Genomic DNA, 24,854 nt, shown 5'->3' on the forward strand with positions numbered 1-24,854 from the left:
CTCAAGTCTTAGAAGTTGAGTTTGTTGTACTTTTTATTAGCTCATTAGTTATTTGGAGATTTATATATTTTTTTATTTTTTATATAATAAAATTATTATTTTATCTCAGAGTAAAAAAAAAAATTATAACTGTAAACTATGGATTTTTTTTTTTTATCTTTCAGAAGCTTTTTAACAGTAAAAATTTATTGAGCTACTAGATATTTTTTTACCTCCAAAATTAAAAATTTATTGAGATACTAGCTACGGGTGTTTATGGTTTTTATTCAGGTATGGTGAAAAGCACATTTTTAACTTTAGAAAAGGTAAAAATAAAATTGCTTTTTAGGTGGTGCACGTGCCTTTCAAGTAGAGCGTGCGACACAACTCGGTGACCAATTTGACTATTCATCATCTCACTAGATGTGTAACTGTCTTCTTTTCTACATGGTGTGGTACGTGTAGGTGTATAATGCTCGAGATTGTATATTTTTGTTTTCTTTCTTTCTTTCTTTTTTTTTTAAAAGCTAAAGTACATCATTGTCTTTTTTGTTGTTTGGTTCTCATTTTCAATTCTTATTTTTTTAATTTTTTATTTCTTATTTTTTTTATAAAAGTTTTTTTTAATTTAGTTTTTCAATTATAATTTCTCATATATTTTTTTTTTCATTTCAATCCTCATTCTTTTAATTTCTTATTTCATTCTTATTTCTTTTATAGATGTATTTTTTTTTCAATCTAGTCCTTCAATTCTAATTTGTGTATATGATATTTTTCGATTTAGTCCTTCTACATTTGATTTCTTATTTTTTCCATTGGTTTTTTTATCAAAACTTTTGTAGTTTTTAATTTTATCCTTCAAATCAAATTTATGATTTTTTTTCAATAGTAATAATATTTATTTTAGTTTAGCCTTTTTTTCTTTTGATTATTTATTTGTTTTTTTGTCTTTTTATTAAAGTTTTTATGATTTTTAATTTTATCCTTCAAATCAAGTTTATAATTTTTGTTATTTCAATAATAATATTAATAGTAATAATAATAGTGATACTAACAATATTATTAATTATGATGATAATGTTAGTAATAATAGTAATAATAATATTTTATAATAATAGTAATAATAGTGATGATAATAATAATAATAATGGTGGTGGTGGTGGTGGTAATAATAATATAATATTATTCAATAAAATGGATCTTGGTTTCTCCCTGATAATAAGCTCTGGAAATAGTTTGTACCAAAATATCCCTAAAAAATATAATATTCGATAACATGGATCTTGCTTTCTCTAACAAGTTGTGCTCACCTTTCCAGTTACGTTGTTTTGTTAGGGTACATGCCTATCCATGAATAAAATTTTACACCATCGTTTATCATGAATCTCTACACCATTTTTACTATTTTATTCTTAATCATGATCTTTCATTGCTTAAAATCCTTAAACACTCCATGCTTGTCCTTAATCCAGATCTTTATATAGTAATCATCGATAAAAGTAGCACGTACCTACCATCACATTTGAAAATAACTCTAGAAAAACCTCAAAGATTAGAATGAATTTAATTTAAAGTGCCCTTATTCTTGTGACTTGCATCATTAAACCTAACTCACTTTTGTATACCCTATGTAGTGCTCACAAAAATATAATTGACTTGTACCCTGACCATATAGTAAAATATTTTGCTTAAAATAGTCGCCCCACATGAACTCATTTTATGTTATGTGGTCGTACAATTTATTAAAAAATTGTTAAACAAGCTAAAGCTATAATTAGTCATTCCGCGTGAAAATAAAATTAGTTGCATTAGATCCTACTAGTTTAGAAGCTGAGAGATTTTATTTTTTTTTAATTGATAAATCATTTATTTTTAAATTAATACCACTTGTATTAATTTGATAGCCAAACTATTATAGCCGGGACTAAGGGTAAGAATTTTAATGGGAAAAAAAAGATATATCATCATTAGTCATAAGACATTTGATATTCCATGATGTTATTTATTATTATTATTATTGTTATTATTATTATTCAGGGTATGGAAATAATATTGCAAATCCACTTAATAAAAGTTTGGCATGCCAACAAGTTGTTCGGTCAATGAAAATAAAACCCTTGAACTAATAACCAATAGTAAAAACATGTTTTCAAATATATGGTGATTCCATGAATGAAGTTCATCAGATAAAAATAAAATTGTTAGGTAATTGGAGCTTAGAGCACAAACAATACATATATCTTACAGGGTGGTCTCGAGTCTTATTTTTATAATAACATGTTTTTTTTGTGATGATTAGAAATAGTTAATATCTAAATGAATTTAAAGGAAATTTTCTACAGGATGTTGGTAACAAAACATCTTAGAAAGATTCACCTAAATAAGCGTATGGTGATGGGGTTATCATTATAAGAGCTTGAACTATTTTTTAAAAATACTCATGAGATGAGATATGTGTGTATGATATAAAAAAGAGCAACATTAATAAAAACTTAAAATCATTTATGTGTTGTGCATATAATAATTTTAAACTTGATCTAAAGAACCTAATTCAAAACATTCTAGTTATTATATTTCTTTAAATTAAGATTTATTAAAACCAAGTGAAGAGTCAAAACCAAAAGATACCTACCATTTATTACACAATATTAATTACTTACTTCTATTTTATTTATTACAAGAATAGTTTTAAATCCTATGGGAGAATGTTAGAATATTGATTTGGAATTATAATAAATGATAGTTGTTTTCAGTAATTAATAGATTTTATTTACTTGGCTATTATGATTAAATTAATTTATTATATTTAATTATTTTAAATATATTTGGTAACTAATACTTTATTGAGTGTGTGTGTGTAAAAGACATGTGTTTAAGGCAGGAAAGTACATAATTTTCTCACCATAAAAAAAGTCTTAAAAATACTCTTTAATTTTACCTAGTTTCTCATATATCTCTACACATAATTTAATAACAATATATATAGTTTCTCTCAAGTCTCACTGCACTTTATTTCTTATACTTTATTGATTCAAGTGAGTAAAAAAATTAATTAAAAGGTTTGGAGAATTTTTTATGCATCTAAAAATTTTAAGGGATTATTGTATCTTGAAAAAGAAGCTTATTATATGTAAAATTATCCATATATAGGAGCATTTTCTCTATCATAATAGAGCTACTACAATCCCATGATTCTTTTAAACCTTTTATATATATATATATACACACACTTTTAGTTCTAATTATTTTTATAATTTGTTTTAGTTGCTAATTTAGTATTAAAAAGAAAACAAAAATCTTGGTTGCACTTGTTTTCTAATCAGGCTTCAAAAAATTAACAGGAATTATTATCAAATACTTGGAACATTTAGTTGTGATTGTGAAATGCAAATTCAAATTCCCCTTGTTTTTACGTGGTAAATTTCATCACCTAATCAAGATTATATATGCTTGAACAGACCGGGCCAAGTCGCTATGGGTTGAATTTCTCGTCGGCCGGTGGGCTTTTGTCACTGTCACTGCCAGTATTCGCTGGGTTTTGGGCTGGATAGACAGGGCTCCGTCTGGAGAAAACAAAGTAGCTAAGAGCAAAACTGCCAAGAGGCAGGCCCTTTTTCTGTTGCTTTATTGATTCGTTGTAGCATGGATGCAGTCAGGATTGCCGGTTGCTATGGATCCCTGGAAAGTCACCACGGCTTCAAAGATGAATAATTCATTACACTCCTGTTTTGGTTTAGATAAAACAATTTTGCAAGGTGAAAAAAAGTATTTTAAAAAACAAAAAAAAAAACTCATGACCCAATATCATATAAAGTTAACTAAGAAAAATAAAAGTCAATTCTCGTGAATCAAAATGTAGAATAATAAAATTAATAAAAAATAAGTAATAAAAAACAAAACACCAGGAAAACTAAGTGAGGTTGTTAAAACTTGCAAGTAGGATCATTTGGACAAGATAATCAAATAAAAAGTAAAACAAAAAAAACAAAAAACAAAGATTAATTTTAAAAAGAATTGAACTTTAAAGGACAAAATTAAAAAAAAAAGATAAAAAAAGAGAGATTTCAAAAGAAACCTAAGCCACCTAGATAAACGAAGCTTCTTTAAAAAAAAAACGAACACCTTCAAATGATATAATTGAAAAAAAAAACAATATCGATTTGTGTAAACTTTTCAAACTCATAACCCTAGTTACTGACTAAACTGGAAGCATCACATCTAAAAAGCAACTATTTTAAAACTTTGCTCGTCTTTACAATTTGACCAATGAACGGGCCAAGTTCCAAAAGAAATTAAGGGAAAATTGATCAAGTGTAAGACCGTTAAAAACCTAAGTTGATTTGTGTTTGGGTAATATCGAGGAAGATCTAGTCAAAACTCATTGACTATTTTCCTTTTTTTTTCTTCAAAATGGTATCACTTTGAATTGTTTTTTTAAAAGGAATTTGGTTGGTTGAGGTTAACTCGAGTCAATCTACTAGACCTGTAACTCAATCATTGTCTCAAATTGACTTTTGGGTAGGGTTTATAAGCAATGAAAAAAACTTAAGAGACCAAATCTCAATCATGAAAATGTCAAGTGATTAAAAAAAAACTGAAGGATTAAAAAATAGCAATTAAGAAAATAAAGATCTTATTTGAAAAAAAATTGAGAGGATAAATAAAAATCTCCAATTAAAGTGCAAAATTAAAAAAATTAAATTAACAAATGAATCCAAAACAAAAAAATATATATAAATTTCCAATGAAGATGGATGAAATTTAAAAAATAATCATGAAAAATGACAAAAGAATCCCACACCCAAAGGTTAAAACTTTGTAACCTTAAAAGTAAATCAATACCTATACCGTAGTGGAAAAACAACACATTATTTTATTCTTAATTATTTTTTAATAATAAGTATATTTTATAAAAAAATAACCATACCTCCAATTGCATACTTAACTAGTTTTTTTTGGCCAGAAGAATTTTATTCATATATTATATTAATACACGGTAATCTGTGTGTCTTGAGTCTCTTGACCAACAATAAAATTCTTCCCTCATTTAGTTTATTTTTTGTAATTATTTTAAAATCTCTGAGCAATCTTCCAGACACTAATTTCACAGATATCATCAAGTTGACCGCACCCGTCAGTAACAGCAACATTCAAAAATACTATTTTCAGTGAAAGAATAAGCTTCGTGCGTATTGACATCACGGATGAACGCATCTGATATTTTACCACCATCCAAGACGATGGTCTCCGTCTTTGTTAATCGATTTGCAAACAGGTGGCTTGCCTGACCTCTATTTTGCCCACGCCTTGCTACGAATTTTACCTTGTAAGCACATTGAAAGGACAGAGGTCCCCGCCAGTCATCAATGGATTTCGTCAGCCCACAAAACCATCTCCATCTCCGTCTGCGGAGCTTGTCGGCTAGCCAGAAATAGTAAAGTGGTCGGATGTGGATAGAAATCACGCATCCATCAAGATATAATAAATAATATATACCTGCAAGTGGAGACTTGAGACGCTCTTTTTTTTGCGCCTAAAATAAGATATATTTTAAATAAATACACAGAGGCATGTTTTAGATCAAACTTGTTCCGTCCGCAAGGTGAGTGAGATGACTTTGCTGCTTTGTGAGGCATGTTTTAGAAGTTATTGTTTGATGGTTGTCGTTTTTTTATTGCTGTTTGAACAGACAGGCAGGCGGATGGCAGTAAATGCCCCAATCAGAGCAATAAAAAAATGTGATACAGCTTGCTTCTATAGCATCTCGCCACATGCTATTCCAGCACTGCAAGTTGCCATTACGATAGCTTGACATGAATTCTATTATTGAAGTAGCAAAACAACGTCCGAGATACATCGTTTCTGACACCGTAATCCATGACACTTTTTTATTATTATTATTATTATTATTAATAAGAGTATCTGTATTAACTTAACTAATTTCAAATTAATCATTATATAAATATTTAATGGTTTTGAAAAACTTGAACTCATGATTATTAAAGGATAAATTTAAGAACTGATCAGTTAAGTTATCCCGATCCTAGTATTAAGCTTTATTTATTTTAGCGTTTTAAAAATATTTTTTTAATTAAATTTTTTATGTTTTCAAATTGTTTTAATATATTGATATCAAAGATAATTTTTTAAAATAAAAAAATATTATTTTAATATATTTTCAAATAAAAAACACATTAAAAAATAATATTTACCGCAATTTCAAACCCCTTCTAAATATTATATTAAGCAATGCCATTCTTTGATTCTTACACGGTTACACCTTCAGCTATGTTGTTAAACATCACACTAGTATAAAATTCAAGCAAAGGGACAAGGCAGTTATTATAAGATAAAAAAGAAAAAGAAAAAAGAAGTAACAGCAGGCTGCTTCCAATGGTCATCCTCGACCCCTCGGTCTTCCAATTCCAATTGCTCCCACCTTTCTAGAACACAGTAATAATAATAACCGCCTTTAACAAGGCTTATCTTCCTATATATTAGAAGCGCCATGTCTCTTGAGTGGTCACAGCAAAACTTGCTCTGTTATCTCCCTGCTTTTATTTGGGCTTGTCAAACCTTCAGCTAGTGACACTTTCGTGCTTGTTGATATCGTTTCCCCCCCTTCTTTTAGTGGTCATGGAGCTAATTCCAGGCCTTCCTTATGATATAGCTCGTGATTGTTTGATCCGGGTGAAGTACAAGCAATTGGCAACAGTTGTATCCATCTGCAAGTCTTGGAAAAGCGAGACCGAGTCACCGGAGTTTCGCCGGCTTAGAAGAGCCACTTGCACTGGTCAAAAGCTTGTTGTGATGGCACAGGCGAGAGTTAACCCCAATCAAGCTTCTAATATCATGAAGAATGGGGTCAGCCCGGTCTACCGGTTCACTCTTCTTGAACCGGATACAGGTGACTGGTGTGAGTTACCCCCGATTCCTGGGTTCTCAAATGGGTTGCCCTTGTTTTGCCAGGTGGCCAGTGTTGGGTCAGATCTTGTGGTGCTGGGTGGGTTGGATCCGGTGACCTGGGAGGTTTCCGTTTCCGTTTTCATCTTCAATTTTGTCTCGGCCACGTGGCGGCGCGGATCTGACATGCCAGGTGTGCGCAGATCATTTTTTGGATTCGCATCTGATTTTGATCGGATGGTGTATGTTGTGGGTGGACACGATGGCGACAAGAATGCATTGAGATCCACGATGGCATATGACACGGCAAAAGATGAGTGGCTCTCGTTACCTGACATGGCGAGAGAGCGTGACGAATGCAAGGCGATTTTCCGACATGGCAAGCTCCATGTCATAGGAGGCTACTGCACCGAGATGCAAGGCCGGTTTGAGAGAACTGCTGAGGTGTTCGAGATTGCCTCCTGGCAATGGGAAAATGTGCTCGATGACTTGTTGGAAGATGCCATGTGTCCGAAGACTTGCGTGTGCGGGAGTGACGGGGAGCTCTACATGTGTCGTGGCGGTTATGTGGTGGCACTTAAAGGATCCACGTGGCAACCTGTTGCCGATCTTCCTGCCGACGTGTCCAACATTGCTAGTGTAACTGCGTGGCAGGATAAATTGGTGGTGATTGGTACGGCGGGATTCCGTGAGCCCTACATGGCTTACGTGTTCGACTTGAAGAATTACAAGTGGAAAAAAATGGAGACACCTCAACAATACTCTGGCCATGTTCAATCGGGATGTTACTTGGAGATTTAATTATTTTTTTATTTTCTTTTTCTTTTTGGCACATGTAAATTCATTAACAACAGGGTGCAGTGTTACCTTTTCAGCTCTCAAAACATTGTTTCAAACACAAACCCTTCTTTTTCTAGTTTAGTAAGGATGTTTGGAACACAGATCTGATAAGGTGTGATTGTTTTTTTTTCTTTTTCTTTTTTTATAATGTACAGTTCATTTAATGTACAAAAAGCTACTGCCAATCTTGCATTTTCTTGATTTATTTATGTGACTCCAACACAAAAAAAATAAAATCCATACCTCACTTAGATTTCTATCCCAAACACATCCACGCATGGAAAATTCACACAGCTCGAAGACAAAAAAAAAAAAAAAAAAAAAAACACTTCCTCCTAACATGGATGGTGCCTGCATTAGTTGTCGCTGTCGAGAAGAACATAGGTTTTAACGAAGAATAAACAGTTCTTTATTTATAGACCCCCTAAGCTTTTTCCCCTACCAGCTTGTACCTAGTTTTGTGTCCGTGATTGTTTTGTCGAGGGTTTTTATAAAAAAAAAACTTTGAATATACAACCTGAATATAAAAAAATTATTAATCATAAATTAAAATATTTACACACGTATTTAATTAATCAAATTAATATAAAAAAATTAAAATTAAGATATTTGATCTCGCAAAATGAGTCATGTATTTAGTTGTGTTTAACAACTATATTTTTTTTAATATTATTTTTATTTTGTGAAATAATCATTTGCACTGATGAAAGAACTATAATTAAAAAAAGCAAAAAAAAATAAAGACTTGAGTCAACCTGTATAGACGTACTAACCTCGCAACCATTTGCATATGATTTTGATGACCTAGAAAGGAAAGTGAGGGGAAAAAACATGAAAATTAATTCAAAAAAATTTTTAATGTTGAGGAATAAGATTAAAAAAAAATATTAGGATATTCAATCAAATGATTATTTATGCAAATAAAAGGTGAAAACAAAATCACAAATGAAAACAAACTAAACTAAACTAAACCATGAAGTTCAACTATAAAATAACTCAATATTGAATGATGAAATTGAAAAAAAATAAAAATAAAAAAAATATTTGGGTCAACATGCGTTAACCTGCTAATCTCATGACCATGAGCGTATGATTGAGATAATCCTATAAAAAAAGTGAAAAAAAACATAAAGATCAATTCTATGAAAAATTAAATGTTGAAGGATGAAATTAATATATATATATATATATATATATATATATATATATAAAGACCTAAAAATATCAAAATCAATTTATTCTAACCTTTGAAACTCATGATTGTGATGATGAGATCAAGACTTGACACACATAAAGAAAAACCTAAAAACAACAAAGAAAAATTTTCAATAAAAAAAACATTGAGGCATGAAACTTTTTTAAAAAATTATTATAATAAAAAAATCAAGAAAAAAAAATTTGAGTTAACCAGGATTAACTCACTAACATCGCGACCATGAAAACATGATTGAGATAACCTCATAAAAAAGAAAGTAAGAAGAAGAAAAAAGCACAAAGGCTAACTCTAAAAAAATATTGGAGGATGAAATTGATTTTTTTTATAAAAAAAAACATAAGAAACGATGAAAGTTAACAAATGTTAACCTTTAAAACTTATGATAGTAGTCGTAAGGCCAATGATGACTATGTAGAAGACAAACCCCAAAAAACAATGAACAAAAATTCTTAATAAAAAAATGTTGGGCATGAAACTGGAAAAAAAGAGCAACAAAAAAAATCAAAGCTAACCCAGATAAATCCGCCAACCCCGTGACCATAGGCATAGGATGTGGATAATCTTATAGAAAGAAAAACGAAAAAATAAAGCATGAAGACCAATTCCATAAAAATCAAATATTACAAGATGAAATTAAAAAAATAATTTATATAAAGGATCTAAAAAGATCAAATTCAACCATGTTAACCTTTGAAACCCATGGCTCAATAAAAAAAAAATCAAGGGATAAAATAAAAAAAATGCAATAAAAAAATATCTAAAGCAAAATAAACATCAGTAAAAAAAATAGGGGTCAAACTCGACATGAAAAATAAATAAAATCAAATGATGAGGGATGAAATTGAGAAAAAAATTAGTTATCAGAGGGATTTAAAAATATCAAAAGAATGAGGACTAAATTTGATATTAAAATCAAATAAAGCTTAATGATCAATGATAAAATTGAAGAAAAAAAACTAATTAAAAGAAGATAAAAAAATAAAATAAATAACAGTAAAAAAAATAGTAACTAAAATAATATGAAATATAAATGATAGAACACTCTCTTTGGCCAACCATTTTCTCTTTTTATTAATATTTTATATATATGAAAAATCAAATTGCTATTAAACTAACTTAATTATAACAAAAGAAAATGGCAAAGAAAACCCCCTGGAGGGAGCTCTATTTTTTGCAGATGAGTAATTTAAATGTGCTTAGAAAAAAAAAAGTTTAAAATGCTTTTAAATACAAGTTTTTGTTGTCAATCATGTCATTTTACTATTTATAATGAAAGTTAAAAGTCAAATTTATCCTTAATTATTTGTCAATAACTAACATATCTCTATAAAAGGATAAAATTACCACTCATTTGCTAGGTCAATATATATTTCTTAAAAGGCCAAAGTGGGGATAGCATTGTTCATTGCTATATTATTTTCTCTATATAGCTTAGTTTTTGTTAATGTATTTAGAAAGACAGGCAAAATATCCCAAGATTAAGAAAAACTAGGATCTAAATGAGGATGGTTTCTTAAAAATTTTATAGTATTCAAGCTGAATATTTAACTATTTATTCTAGGGGGGTCACTTTAAATAAAAAATATATATAAAAATAAAAAATAAAATTTATGATTCATAACAAATAATAGAAATACTTCTATCTAGGATTTTCCTCTTTCGTATCTGTCTTTTTATTTAAAATAAACTCAAAAAAATAACTGACAATATGTTATTAGTTGTGCTTAATCACCATAAAATTTAATTTAGGGGATTTTTCTTTTCATTTTGAATCAGAATGGTGTAAAATTCAGAATGCGGCACCGTAGAATATATTCTGCTGCCCTTGGCTGGATTTTGGAAATGTTTTCCTAGACTTCCATTTTCTTCACTCAAAGAAAGATTAGGCCTTTTATTAATGAAGTCAACTTCAGAATGCATGTGATTTGCAGGTGATTAAGATAGAAAAAAAATTAATTAATAGCCATCTCAATACTTGATACACATTAATTAACTAAGCTTTCAAATAAACTAGTGAGATAAACGGGCTGGTCAGACCACATCCAATTTGTCGTTAAAATGTTGTTAATTAATATATGAAGTTATCAATAATTTTCTGCTCAATGAACATCGAAAAGTAAGCAGATCATGTGCTCTTGCTTTTTTGTCGTGCCAAAGAATTCAGGAGACTGTGACGTCTTGACTATATCTCACGCATCTAATTAAAATAATATTTTTTTAATAATAATAAAAAAAATTAAAATAATAAATAAATAATTTCCAGACTTTTTCGAAAACATTTTTAAAATACAAAATCAAACATTCTCAGGCTACAAGTTGCTCAGTTATTGCATGAAATTAAGGGAAGTAGACTTTGCGTCCGATTTTCCACCATGTGTTTTGCTAGTCATCCCGCATGTATTAAAATCATCAGGAAAATTGGGACATGGTGACAAACGTAATTGCATCTGCCTTGACTCTGGACTTCAACTATATACAGGGATTAGTAAAAAAATTAAAAAATCAATTAAATTAAGAAAATCAGAAAAAAATAACTAAAAAAATCGAATAAAAAAAATCAATTAAAATTTTAAAAAAATCAGCCGATTCGGTTCCGTTTTGGTTTTATAAGCAGAAAACCAAAAAAACCGAACCGAATCGAAACCAGGAAAAACTGAAAAAAACCAAGTCAAACCGAGCCAAAACGAAAAAACCAAGCCAAACCGAAAAAACCAAGAAAACCGGGCCAAAACCGGAAAAATCAAGCCAAATAGGTTTGAACTGGTTTTTTCCCTAAAAAACAAACCGAATCGAAACCGGTCGGTTTGACCCGGTTTCGGTTCGGTTTCGGTTTTTTTTAAATAATTTTCGGTTTGTTTACTTTTTTTTGATAAAAACCAAACCGAACCGAACCGAAAATGATCACCCATAACTGTATATATGTTTTATTAGCCTAATTTTACTATTTCTGAAGGAAAATAAATAATTTCACTTCCCATTGGAAACAAAATAGAAATTATTTTCCATTAATTTCTTGTGAAACACTGCTGGGTAATTAGCCAATGATACAAGTCAATCAATAGATATATAATGATGTAATTCTAAATGTGTTCTATTAGTAAGATACATGAGTTGTTTATGTATCAATACTTTTAAACTATAACCAATAATATTTTACCATTTATTAAAAAATTAACACATAAATTGAGTCCTTGCACATATGATAAAAAGGAAAAAAACAAACATTGATATCAAGTTGAAAAAATATGAGAAAAACTTTTAACTTGAAATTTTGAATTACAATTTTTTAATATAGATTTATTATAAATTATTTTACTTAAACTAATTTAAAGCCCATATAAAAAACTTCTATTTATATTTTTCAATAAGACATCAAAGCAAAAAAGGGGAGGATTAGCTCAAAATTATTTTTTTTCCCAAGTGGAATTGGTGTACCAATAAATATTATTTTTAAGAATATTTAACATTTATTAAAACACAAAACTGTTCTTGGGTAATTTTTATATTAACCAAAAAGCCATGACAAGAGGATGGAAAAGCTCTTGGAAGACAAATGAGTAAATTTTGTATTTAAGCATTATTAAATCATTTTATTATGCTAAAAAATTAAAAAGATTATAAAGTTCCTGAATATAAGTTTATTTATTTTTTATTTCAGGGGTAGCTAAGTAATTCTATTGTACAAAAAAGAAAAGAAAAAGACCAATATATCCCCGTGTAATTTGAAAATAAGTACCATGCTGAATAAACAATCTTGTCTCAATGACAATTCTGTCATTACATTATTACAACGAACTAGTATTTTGTGTCTCGGTGCACAATGACTTCCCTTCCATCCTTAGGTTTTTATTAATAATAATAATAATAATATAATATGCCAATGTTTGACCATTTCAGTTACACACATTTATTTGTCACACATCCTATGAAGCCCGCAGACCTTAAATAAAGAGGAGAGACCAAATTTACTATATGCGCGTGGTTTCTACTTTCTTCTTTAAACGCTAATATTAATTTAGTAAAGCTTAATTCAAATAAATTGCAAAGATACAACTTTCAAGCCTTGCACGTATAGTCACGTCCAGATTGTCCACGTTAAATTCCCACATCCATCAGGCATTGACAATTTTACATGACTAAAAATGAATGGAATGTTGTCCGGAAGTAATCGCCGGCCCAAACATAATCCAAGAATCAACAACTGGTCCCCTATTTTGATTTTTTTTTTTCCAAGTCTAAGAGCATGTTATGTTTGAGAAAACGCTGGCTACGTGTTCTCATTATTAATTTTTTTTTTATATATTGTTAAATGTTTTGATGTTAATAATTAATTTTAAAAAATAAAAAATTATTATTTAGATATATTTTTAATAAAAAATATTTTAAAACATAACCGCTACCACAATACAGAACACACTCTAAAATAAAAAATAGTGCTTCTAATTAATTTTCTATGCTGGAGCTTTTTTATTTGTTACTCATTAAACATGCCACTGAACCTTGTATAATACAGAAAGAGATAGCCCTCCCTGCCGTTATAATGTATAATGGTTAAAATAATAAATTGTTTGATATCTCATTAAACACCCCACTCATTAAACATCTCTGGAATTGTTTGACATCTCATGTGACTGAACCAATTAATTATTTATAATGGTTAAATTAATAAATTAAATACAAAGAAACTACTAATAATTAAATTCTTATTTCAATAACAAAGCAAATTATACATTTTACAAGAGAAAAAAGCATCAATAAAATCACTTTCATTAACAAGAGATCAATAATAAAAATATTCCTCCATAGTTGAATAAGTCATGTACTTTTTTTATTAATGTGGGTGTTCGGCTCAGATTGTATGCACTCGACTAATTCTACGGGTCTTGAAGTTAACGATCATGTAAACCTCAAGTGGCTCTAAAATTTATAGAACTCAAACTGGTGATCTCTAGAAAGTAAATTTAGAATTTAATCAATTAAGTTACACCTCTTAAAATTATAAATAATGTAATTTTACCCTGCTCGAAGATGTTTAGAATGTTGTGGTGGAACATTCCTTCGTTGATTGAACCTTTAATTTTTATTAAAAAAAACAATTTTGAGGAAGGAACTTGCTACTCAAGAAATCAGTGACGAGATAACAGAGCATGAGATGAATAATTAATCCACCGTATATTCAACCAACATGACTTCTCGCGATAACAAAATCAATGTCTCCTTCTCCTTCTTCTTCTTCTTCTTCTTTCCTCTTTTTGTTTATCTTCAAAATAATGAATGCAAGTTGCCAATGTGGAAACTTGGGGAACCGCCAAAAATCTTGATTGCAACCCTGGTCAGTGGTCAACGCAGGGACTACTCGGGCATCGTCAAAATCATAAGTTGCAAGAAAACCGCAGCTTTCAAATTTTACAATTCTATTTTATAAATGCAACTGAAATCGTGTTTTTTAAATATTTAAATATTTATTTTTATTTAAAATTAATTTATTTTTATATATTTTCATTGTTTTAATGTAAAAAATAATTTAAAAAATATTATTTTAATACATTTTCAAATGAAAAATATTATGCTTATACTCATAAACACCCTCCAAGTCCTTTAGCTCCTTGAACCAGGGTTCAATGAGAGAGATTCCACGCAGAAATTAATTTTAACAATTTTCTTGACAAGTAATGTCAAGACCTCTTCAGAATGAAGAAGCAAAGAAGTGCAAGTACAGTAACTCTTGAACATTTCAAATCAATGGAAGCTTATATGTTCTTAACGTTGTATAAGATTTCTATCGTGGACCCTTGAATCTTGACGTGATCAAGGTCGAGTCACAGCTACAATTAAAGCGGAAGAAGAAAACCAAGTCATACAAATCGAAATCAAAATCAAAGTCAAGAAATATTGATGACTCCAGAAGCGAAGGCAGTACATAATAATACAAGACTTGTCATCTGAGTCAAGAAAAAGAAGGGACTGCTACAATTTTGTGGGACGTTAGACCTAAAGGAAATCGTTTCACCTTCCAACATTAGAGGGGAAAGCCTTGATTTATTTATTCAGTAATTATACTATCGGCTTCTTGGGCTGTACTGATCCAGCTATCAATGTCTCCTTGAACTATCTAATACAAATGGTATCGACTCTAGCATGCGGGCCACTGGTTCATGCAAACATGGTAAAAAATGAGAAGCACCCGTGTCACTCACACCTATCATTAATGTGGTGCATGAGGAGGCCTAAGGCCCGTCACACCCCCCCGCAAAGGCTGCTTATATAAAATCTGTTTATTTTTATATTTCAAAAATATTTTTTAAAAGTATTTTTACCTTTACTTATTTTTTTTTCTTTAAATTAATATTTTTTTTAATATTTTCAAATTATTTTAATATACTAATATTAAAAATAATTTTTTAAAAATAAAAAAAATATTATTTTTATATATTTTTAAATAAAAAATACTTTTAAAATCAACTACAACTATACTCGTTCACATGTGGGACTATACCATGCTTTAACTAGTGAATGCGGGTGTGGGATATCCTTCAACACCCGCATCATGAACATCCAAAAAAAGGGGAATCCCCGCTCCCCCAGAAAGCAGCTAGTTCAAAGCGAAAGACAAATTACACAATAACTGCACAGACAAAATTGCATAGAAACATGGCCTTGATTAGGATTTTCCCTAAAAAAAAGTTATCCTTACAGTCCGTAATACCAGATTAAACTATCTCAATGCAGAGCAGCTAGTTCAACCAAATTCTTGTATTCATCAGAGACAAAAGACTTCACCTTGAGAGCAGGTTTTCCTTTATCATTTTGGGGTGACTCGTACTTTATCCCAATTACAGTAGCCAAACCTGCAATACAGATATAACTTAATTGATCAACAAATCATGATTTTAATCATAAAATGAAGTGACACCATGGCTTTGTATGAAAAGGATTTTGAAGAAATCAAATGAAAGTTTTGCTGTCCATTTTTTATTTAACACCCCTTGTAGCTGCAACTTTCTATTTCAAAAAGCAAAGAGTCTTTAAAGATAATCACAACTCCATAAATCCGTTATTCTGCCATGCTAAAAGAAAAATGCATAATCATAAACAATATGTTTATTATCCCTTTGAAAAAATGTCTCACTCAGCAGAATTTAAAATTAAATAAAATTATTGAATTATCAATTTATTTTTGGATAGTGAGCTTGGCTGAAGTGCTTCCCTTGAATTTAAATATCAAAGACAAGTGATGTTTCTTCGAACATCAGAGAGTCAAAAAAATGGAGAGGCAACACAAAAAGCATTCCATCAAAGAAACATAGGAAAAACTTGAGAACCAATTTGTTAAACATATTAGCAATTAAAGATTTCAATACAGTCCGACTAAATGCAACACGGTATCATGACAAAACAAATTCCTTGTATATTGAAATGCATAGGACAAGGTATGACGAGACTTACTCCCATGAATGCGACCATATAAAAATCTTTCCCCTTTCCAATACTCCAAAGGTCTTGATCTAATCCTGGTGCTTCGCCTCACTCCTGTTTCCCATGATGTACCAGAAGCTATGGAAACAACATATATCAAGTTGTCAACACAATAACTTTGAGAGAGGAAAAGGAGAGAAAAAAAGAGCCAGATGATGGAAAGTTTGACACAACAGTGAGCACCTGCAAGGCTTTGCCTCTTAGAGAGTGATCTATACTTGCGTCGTTTGGCTGTACATGATTTTTCTTTGGTTTGTTTATTTGTTGATACCACAGGAGGTTTCTCCACCCTCTGTTCCACAGGATATAAAAACAAATTTCAAGACAAACTTCCAACAGAAGAACATGATCCCTTCCCTGATCATTAAAATACACCACTGGTACTCACCAAAATCATAACAAGTGAGCAAAAGCAGCAAATTCAATGAAAGAATACACAAGAAGAAATATAAACCTCATTATTATGTTTCGGGGTGATGGCTTTGGTTTGTTCTAGGTCCCTGTCTTCGGTTTCGGGACAACTATCCATTGCATGGTCTTCAACAAATGCAGCACTTAATTGTTCTGCCACAGAAATAGAAAAAAGGAATGGAAATAGTAATGTCACAACAATCAATCATGTAAATGAAAAGGAGAGAGAAATCAGAGACTCCTAATGCATGCAGAATCTTAATAAATATCTACAATTTTAAACTCCTCAAGTTATAGTTATGTAATCAATTGAGAACTGAAGTCAACATGATTCATTCGGCAAACTTCTCATTTTTCTTCACAGTACAAAATACATTCATCATCTAAACTTCATCTAAACTTCCCTCTGTTCCTGGTACCCAGACATGCAAATCATCTGCCTTGCATTAATTAAAATGGCTTTGCACGTCCATAGTCTAGAACATAATGAACTCTTTGATTGTTCAAAGCTATGGTGAATTTAGTCTTCACTCACTTCAAGTATATGAAACCCACACACACAAAAGAAAAGCAAAAAAAGAAAAAGAAAAGGCAAAGGTGGGAGTATCAGGTATGGTAAAGAATTCACGCATGATTGCCATTGAATAAACTAGCGATTGAGAATAAGACCTAATATAACCTTAAAGGAGTTGCTTCGGGGCCTCGTGGAAGAATACAATTGCGAAATATGCCCTCAAATTGTATTATAGTGCCTTTTTTATGGGGTATACCACGGATGGAGTTATAAAAATCACTAATTTGTGTGGAGTGTGTTTCAACGTCTAAATGTTTTTGCTTTTCTGTAACCACTAAGGTGCAGGTTTACTTTTGAGAACAGACGCTTCATGCAAAATGCTGAAGGAAAGGCTATCTCCAAATCCCCTTCAACGCCCACTGTAAAGGCCCCATAACAGGTAATAATCTTATGGCCTCAGCCATAAACTAACACCAACTTACACTTTAGGCAATTATCATTTTGCAAGTTGCATCTGACCAGTGTGTTTCTTGTAGAAAACAGAGAGAGATTGCCATACCAAACTGATCCCGTGGGTTCAAATACTCCATGGCTGTGTCTTCAGGCTGTGCAGATGCAGAACTTCATGAGGTAAGATCCTGATCAAGAGTTTCAGGACAAAGCAAATGGCAAAGCATAAGCCAGTGAAGAGGAAACTCACCATATCCTCCAGTTCATTTCGCCTGTTTGTTTGAATATCCACATCACCACCACGCAGACTTGAATTCTCATCTATGACCCCATCATCCACACCAATGTTGCTATTCTCCACCTCAGCACTGGTTTTGCTAGGACAAACAATACTACCAGAACCAAGACTACTCAAATTGCCGTTCAGAGATTTATCTACAGCTTTCTGCTGAATATCTTCTACCTGCATTGCAGAGCCTCACGAGGTAAGATCCTGATCAGGAGTTTCAGAAAATGCAAATGCCAATGCATAAGCTAGTGAAGAGGAAACTCACCATGTCCTCCAGTTCATTTGGCCCATTTGTTTGAATATCCGCATCACCACCAAGCTGACTTAAATATTCATACGTGATTCCATTATCCACACCAACATTGCTATTCTCCACCTCAGCACTAGATTTACTAGGACGAACATCACTACCTGAACCAAGACTTGTCAAATTGTCATTCAGAGCTTTAACAGCCACCTCAGTTGGACTACTATTACCAGCTGTTGTGTCATCTTCTTCAATTATTAGAGACTTCAGCACTGGATTTGTTGGTGGATTTGACTGTAGTATGTGTTTCCTCAATAATGCTAGCGAGGCCAGTTGACTTTTTTGCGGAGTGGGCGAGCCAAAACTGGAAGTAGAATTTCCTTGAATTTGCTGCTTCATAGGAGTTAAAGTCCTTCTCAGTAAATTATGTATATGTGATAACACATTCCTAGGCTTTGGCAAATTCCCTCCCAATGCGTTCAAATTGGTCCTTTGCACATAAAGCAGTTCAGGAAGGTTCAACTTCTCTATGTCAAGTGACTTGACCTGCAAGCGGTCCTGTAACAAAGTGACTGCCCGATCCCCATCCAGCTCTTCACAATCACAGGCAAGCAACTCATCTAGAAGTTTATCTACCCTTTTCTCAGCCTTGGCCATTGACGCTAAATGGAAATAATTACAAATGTCACCAGGCATTTTATCCAGGAAAAAGAATGCGGGATTTTCTATTGTACATCATAGCTTCAAAGAGAGAATCAATTTAGACTTGATCAACCTTGTTCCTGAACAAGAAGCCACTCACCAGCTAGTTCTGATTCTTCTAAGGCAACATTTGTCGATTCCATTAGTTGAAATGCAACAGCTTGACTGACTGTTTCTTGTTGTGAGCCAGGATTAGATGGACTAAGAATGTCTTCTATAGAAGTTTCCTGGAAGGACATGGTTGGATAGAGATGTTGATATTTAACTGTCCTAGATCTCCTGAAATGTAGAAAAATGCTGTGTGATATGGCCAAGCTAAAAACAAAAGGGATGAAAGACATGCAGAAATGGCTAGCTAATATAATGTCATTTATATAACCAAGAAATAAACATTAATCTTACCCAGGCATTCCAGGTCGACGAGGCCGTGGAGCCATTGCCATACTGGATTGATTGGAACCAATTGAAACACGACCTGTCTGTTTTGCCATTTCTTTTTTGGCATCTGAACAGCAATCATCACATAATAAGCTACTCTTTCATTACAAAAAACAACAACAACAACAACTACAACAACAACAATCAATGTGCAAGTGACCTTCAAGTCTTTCAAAAGCCAAGAAGAATTGCTCTGGGTCTTTCAGGTTATCCATATCCAAAGTTGGTTCCAAAATCACACTAGGTTGACTGCAAATCAAGACATGATAATTATAATAATTATATTTAGAAATCAATAAAACCACCTTCAATGTAAATTAAACACCAACTGTGTTAAAGAATCATTTTAATCTAAAAACTTTTAGGTTAGCCCCGAAATATGATTTATATTATTATTCTCTAAAACACTTTCTCAAGTTTAAGTTTTTAGGTTCGAAATTTGTATAAGTCCACTTATTATTAATTAATTATAATTATAATTAAAAAATAAAATAAAAACAGTGAGATTTGAACTAATCATCAAATACAAGACTCTATGCTATGTCAAAGGACAGGCTTGAGATCCAATATATTATTTATATCATTCTTTATAAAACTATAACCTCCTTTTACTTCTTTCACTCTATTTTCTTAGAGATGTGAACTGGCTTTACCTTGAATTATGAATCAAAGAAAACCGAGCACGCTTACGCCCTAAACCCGGTCTTCGTGCCCGGGGACTTTCCGCGGCCTTTTGAACAACAACTTCAATTTTATCTTCAGGCATTGCATCATTTGGCAAGTCCGCATTGACAGGTCCTGAAGTAGCATCTAAAATACTTTTCGCCTGCTCTATAAGTTTATCAGAATTTTTGACAGGCTGTAAATTAAACACATTATCAATAAGTTAGTGAATTCGAAAATCCAAGCTTATAATAAACAAATATTAAAGAAAGAAAATAAAAACTTAAAATTTCTTAGAAGCCTAAACTGAGCACAAAGTTCACAAAATTACAACAGATGGGAACAAATGCTACAATTTCTCAGGCAAAAATAAAAGGAAATCAGCAGTAAAAAAACCAAATTCCACAAATAAAACCCTATAATCTGAGCCTAGAAATCCTTTCTGAAAACAAAAGCTGATAGTAAGGAAAAACGCCGCATCTCGTTAGGCTAAAATTGAAGAAAAATGTTAGCCAGGCGCTTTCACTTCAAACTTAGACGAGTAGACAAAGAAGACCAAATTATAAAAATAGAGGAAATTCTATATAAGAAAATGAAAAATTGAAGTGAATATTCAGAGGAAGTGAAGAATAATCCCTAAAACAAAAGAAAAGAGTGGGGGAAGTACCAGGGATTTGAGGAAATTGTGGGCGGAGAGAAGATCATCATCGTGATGAGGATCGGGGTCACAAGGAGGCTTCGAAAGAGAACCTAATGATCTGTGTAAGAGAGACAATCCGCTGTATCTCTGCAGAGGATCCTCCAAGTTCATCGTTTTTTTAAAAAACAAATTTGCAGAGAGAGTAGAAGAAAAGAAGTGGAACGTGGGTGGGCTAGTTTTAGTCGTTGGATTCGAAAAGACAGCGAGCGGGATGGATTGCGTGTTTACACCACTGGAGACTGTAGCGTGTAGCCCCTTTGTTTTAGACAATTTTTTCAAAGTTAAATTAAAAAATATATACATCGTGGACGGCAGGATTCGAACCTGCGCGGGCAAAGCCCACATGATTTCTAGTCATGCCCGATAACCACTCCGGCACGTCCACTTCGCTGTTCACATTCCTGCTACTTGTTATTTCTCTTAAAAGGATTGTTTTTCGATGAGAGATCCCAAACTTGTCGGGAGAAAAAAAATAAAAGCCACCTAAAGGTTAAAACCCCCAAATTCTGTCCGGGGCCTGACTGACACAGGAAAGAGTAAGGAGGAAGAAAAGGTAGTTTCCTCTCTTGCCCTGTAAGTTTGATTATTCCTTTTTTTGTCTTTAACTCTCCTAAATCACTAGTTTTGTTTTCTATATCTGTCCATCAGTTGCCAAGGAGCTTTAATTACTGGAGTTTGTGATTTGGTTGTGCTTATTTTTGTCCAAATTGAGCATGAAAGTACATGTTTACAATGCCAGTTAGATTCTGATTTTGATAGCAAAAACATATATACATGCTTCTGAGAAATTGAAGATTTTTGTGCAGTGGAAGGAGACGGGAGAGATCGTTATTATATTAATTTGAATCATGTCGGATTCAAAGAGAAGTGGTGGAGGGGGTAGTAGTAAAAAGCGAAATCTTCCTTCATGGATGAGTTCCAAAGACAATGAGAATAAATCTCATGGGAAGAAGGCAGCAGCAACTTCTGCCGAAGACGAACAATCTAAACTTCTGGTATTGCTTATGGCTTCATTGATGGGTTTAATGATGTGACTTTTGTGTTTCATATGACGTCCTTTTATTAATAATGACTATGATGTATGCTTTGATTTGGCAGGACGGTGTGGTGTTTGTATTGTCCGGGTTTGTTAATCCTGAGCGTGCTACATTGCGGTCCCAGGCTTTAGAAATGGGAGCGGAGTATCGACCAGACTGGACCTCAGATTGCACTCTCTTGGTTTGTGCTTATTCAAATACTCCAAAGTTTCGACAAGTTGAGGCGGATTGTGGAACCATTGTTAAGAAGGTTGTTGCTGCATCTAGTATATGCGTTTGCGGTGTCTGAATCAGCTGCCTTTTCTTTTTTATATTCCATTTCATACTTTGTTTATTCGTTCTTAGCAATAATTTGATGCGATGCTTTGTTTGTCGTATGTTTGCCACAGGAATGGATACTAGAGTGTTACAGCCACAAGAAGCTAGTTGAAATTGATAGTTATCTTATGCATGCTGGGAAACCTTGGCGGAAATCCAATATTTCACACGAAAGAGGCAGTGGTAATGTAATCTCTATCCTTTTTCCAAATATTTTTGTCAAGGGATAAACTTTCTTTTAAGTCTTATTTCTCAGTATCACACATCTTGAATGCTTTTAGCATATTGAACAAATAACTTGTTTATGCATTCTTGTCATGATTCTGACAAAAGAAAATACGAAGCAGATTGATGCTGCTTCGGGTAACCTGCTTTTGAAACGTAAATTATAGTAGGTCCCACACACAGTAAAGAACGTTTTATATTTTACCAAACATTTTGTTTCTGTGGTTTGCTTCAAAAGCTGAAGCAAACCACAGAAGCAAACACTCTAACATGTATTTGATATTTTCTCCACATTATGTTTTGGGAGTCACCCCCCTTTCCCGTCATTTAGTCTGAATACAAAGATTGCTTGCAATTCAGATCAAAAGGCATCCCCACCTAGAAAATCTGAGAAACAGGTCAAAAGTGGGTTGCATTCAAAGCCAACTGCCTCTACATCCTACAAGGTTAGTGTAGTATACTAGTGTTCTGATGAGGGAATTGCAACAAGCCTTCCTTGCATTACAACCATTCCCGTATGATAGAGAAATTTTGTATATACGTGACATTTTAATTCTTTTTCAACAATTCTTACATCTGCCATCAATATTTAGTTGTTTGTTGTGACATGTTTCTCAGGTTAGAGCATCTAATCCTACTAAAGAGTGCTTCTCTCCTTCTAAAGTGAAGGAGTGGGTTATTGACGATTTGAATAGAACCATCTCATGGCTGGAGAGTCAAGAGGAAAAGGTAAGTGACATCTAACAACTTGATCTGGCAAAAGCTTTTCTTGGTTCACCAGGAGTTTTCTTGAATGTGGGAAAAAATGAAATCTGTTTAGAGCAGATGTGTCACATATGAATATGAAGGTAGCTTTGTGTTTCACTCATTATTATTTTAAGCTGGTCAAAACATGCCTAACCCTGCTGCGTTTCTAGCTTATTTGCATGCAAGTTGTGCAGAATATATTCTAGGAACCTGATTTTAGTTTTCCTTTTCAACAGCCAGAGCCAAGCGAGATTAAACAAATAGCTGCAGAAGGCATCTTAATTTGCTTACAAGATGCCATAGATTTCCTTGAACAAAATCAGGTATAATGTTCTCATAGACAATGACACTCTTCAAATCCACATGAAATTTTATTCTGATTTAATTCACATCTCCTTCCATTGAAAAATACTGGCTGTTTTCGTGGTGAGTGAAGATATTTTAAGGCAAATCCTATAAATTGATTAATTAGTAATGCAGAAAAATGCACTTGGCTTTTCAGTTCATTGTGATTTTTAAATGCGGTCCTCTAAATAGTTGTAATTTTTTCCGTAGACAGTTTGCTTAAACCACCTTGCTTTTGCAGATCATTTACCCTTTCTGTACTTTTTTGGTTGATTTACATAGAAATGTTTTAGAATTCTTAATATTTTTTCAGTTATGTTGAATGCTGGCATTGCATTGCTAGCACAGTTACCCTTTGCAGATTTTTGGTTATATTGAACTTCCATTCTAGACCCAAGGGAAGGGGTCAGGCCATTTGTTCTGCTTTGCACACCAGGATCGTGATTTCATCACTCTTACTTCAATATAACTGTTCTCTCCAGAACTGATAGTGGATTTCCCTTCAGAAATTCATCATCAGTTCAATCCTTGTACTAGTTCTGAGTGAAACTTGTTTAGTGTTACCAGCAAAGATGAACTATGCATTCTAGTTTGGCTAACATTTATGAATACCGCTCTAAAATTTGTCACTATTGTCTGCTTAGGATGTCCGGAAAATAACAGATCAGTGGAATGTTGTCCCTCACGCAGTTGAGGAGATGGTAAAGCTTGTAGATGGTGGAAATGCTTCATCTTCTCTTTCAAAGGAAGATCTTTGCAGGAAGGCGAAGGCATGTAAAGAAATCTATGAAGCAGAACTTAGCAGTTTAGATGGTTCAAAGAATAAGACACAAAGGTTGAAAAGTGATGAAAGTGGGAGTAGTAAAAGGACAAACGCCGTCACTGGTGATGCAGCAGAGTATGACAGCGATGAAACAATTGAAATGACAGAGGAGGAAGTTGACATGGCGTACAATACTGTTGCTTCTAAATTTTTAAATGATTAGTGAATTTAATTGTATCTGAAGGGTTTTGTTATCTTGTACAATAGATGTTTCGATGATTCTTCATAAACGTTAGAAGAAAATTTTGAGAAATGTGTGATAAACAGGCCAAAAGCGTCTTCTGTATAGCCTGCTGGGTGTTGAATTATCAACAAAAATTCTAAAAAGGTGTGGAAGAAACCATGCAGCAAACAATGGATGCACCTTTATTTTACGCTACAGTATAGTGGCTATTATAACCCTCAAAGAACAAAACTTTTTTTGAAAAAAAGGCTACGGGTAGGAGTATTTCAGTCTTCTTCATTTGTAATTTGTCATGTACATGGTTTTTTTTTTTATATTTTTAACAGGAAAATGATTTCATTACCATT

At 32.4% G+C, this 24,854-nt stretch overlaps 3 protein-coding genes and 1 non-coding gene across 6 annotated transcripts; 2 read left to right on the forward strand and 2 right to left on the reverse strand.

The window, feature by feature from the left end:
- The first annotated feature begins 6,318 nt into the window (after positions 1-6,318).
- Positions 6,319-7,907, forward strand: LOC133702907 (F-box/kelch-repeat protein At1g80440). The gene has a single exon (XM_062127244.1). It carries the CDS (start codon positions 6,616-6,618, stop codon positions 7,681-7,683), a length of 1,068 nt encoding a protein of 355 aa, XP_061983228.1. The 5' UTR covers positions 6,319-6,615; the 3' UTR covers positions 7,684-7,907.
- A 7,670-nt stretch (positions 7,908-15,577) lies between these two features.
- LOC133684818 (centromere protein C-like) lies at positions 15,578-21,079 on the reverse strand. 2 transcript variants are annotated; one of them, XM_062106864.1, is made up of 12 exons: positions 20,796-21,074; positions 20,119-20,324; positions 19,626-19,714; positions 19,430-19,532; positions 19,128-19,306; positions 18,344-18,987; positions 18,040-18,252; positions 17,899-17,944; positions 16,869-16,978; positions 16,598-16,706; positions 16,385-16,492; positions 15,578-15,786 (listed from the first exon to the last, which is right to left on the reverse strand). In XM_062106864.1, exons 1-12 carry the CDS (start codon positions 20,937-20,939, stop codon positions 15,659-15,661), a joined length of 2,079 nt encoding a protein of 692 aa, XP_061962848.1. In that variant the 5' UTR covers positions 20,940-21,074; the 3' UTR covers positions 15,578-15,658. The 2 variants fall into 2 exon arrangements, 1 of the variants encoding a protein (XP_061962848.1); XR_009838449.1 differs by lacking the exons at positions 15,578-15,786; positions 16,385-16,492 and having other exon boundaries at positions 16,688-16,706; positions 17,822-17,944; positions 20,796-21,079.
- Positions 21,080-21,131: 52 nt separating this feature from the next.
- TRNAS-AGA (transfer RNA serine (anticodon AGA)) lies at positions 21,132-21,213 on the reverse strand. The gene has a single exon. It is a non-coding gene; the product is annotated as a tRNA-Ser (tRNA).
- A 44-nt stretch (positions 21,214-21,257) lies between these two features.
- On the forward strand, positions 21,258-24,576 carry LOC133685031 (DNA-repair protein XRCC1). Of its 2 annotated transcripts, none has more exons than XM_062106878.1 (8): positions 21,258-21,401; positions 21,635-21,823; positions 21,927-22,115; positions 22,255-22,366; positions 22,769-22,854; positions 23,027-23,137; positions 23,392-23,478; positions 24,145-24,576. In XM_062106878.1, the coding sequence occupies exons 2-8, from the start codon at positions 21,677-21,679 to the stop codon at positions 24,484-24,486; spliced, it is 1,074 nt and encodes a 357-aa protein (XP_061962862.1). In that variant the 5' UTR covers positions 21,258-21,401; positions 21,635-21,676; the 3' UTR covers positions 24,487-24,576. The 2 variants fall into 2 exon arrangements, with proteins under 2 accessions (XP_061962862.1, XP_061962869.1); XM_062106885.1 differs by having other exon boundaries at positions 21,276-21,381.
- The last annotated feature ends 278 nt before the right edge of the window (positions 24,577-24,854 follow it).

This window comes from Populus nigra, chromosome 1 (genome assembly GCF_951802175.1).
Source record: "Populus nigra chromosome 1, ddPopNigr1.1, whole genome shotgun sequence".
In the NCBI taxonomy this organism is placed as follows: Eukaryota; Viridiplantae; Streptophyta; class Magnoliopsida; order Malpighiales; family Salicaceae; genus Populus; species Populus nigra.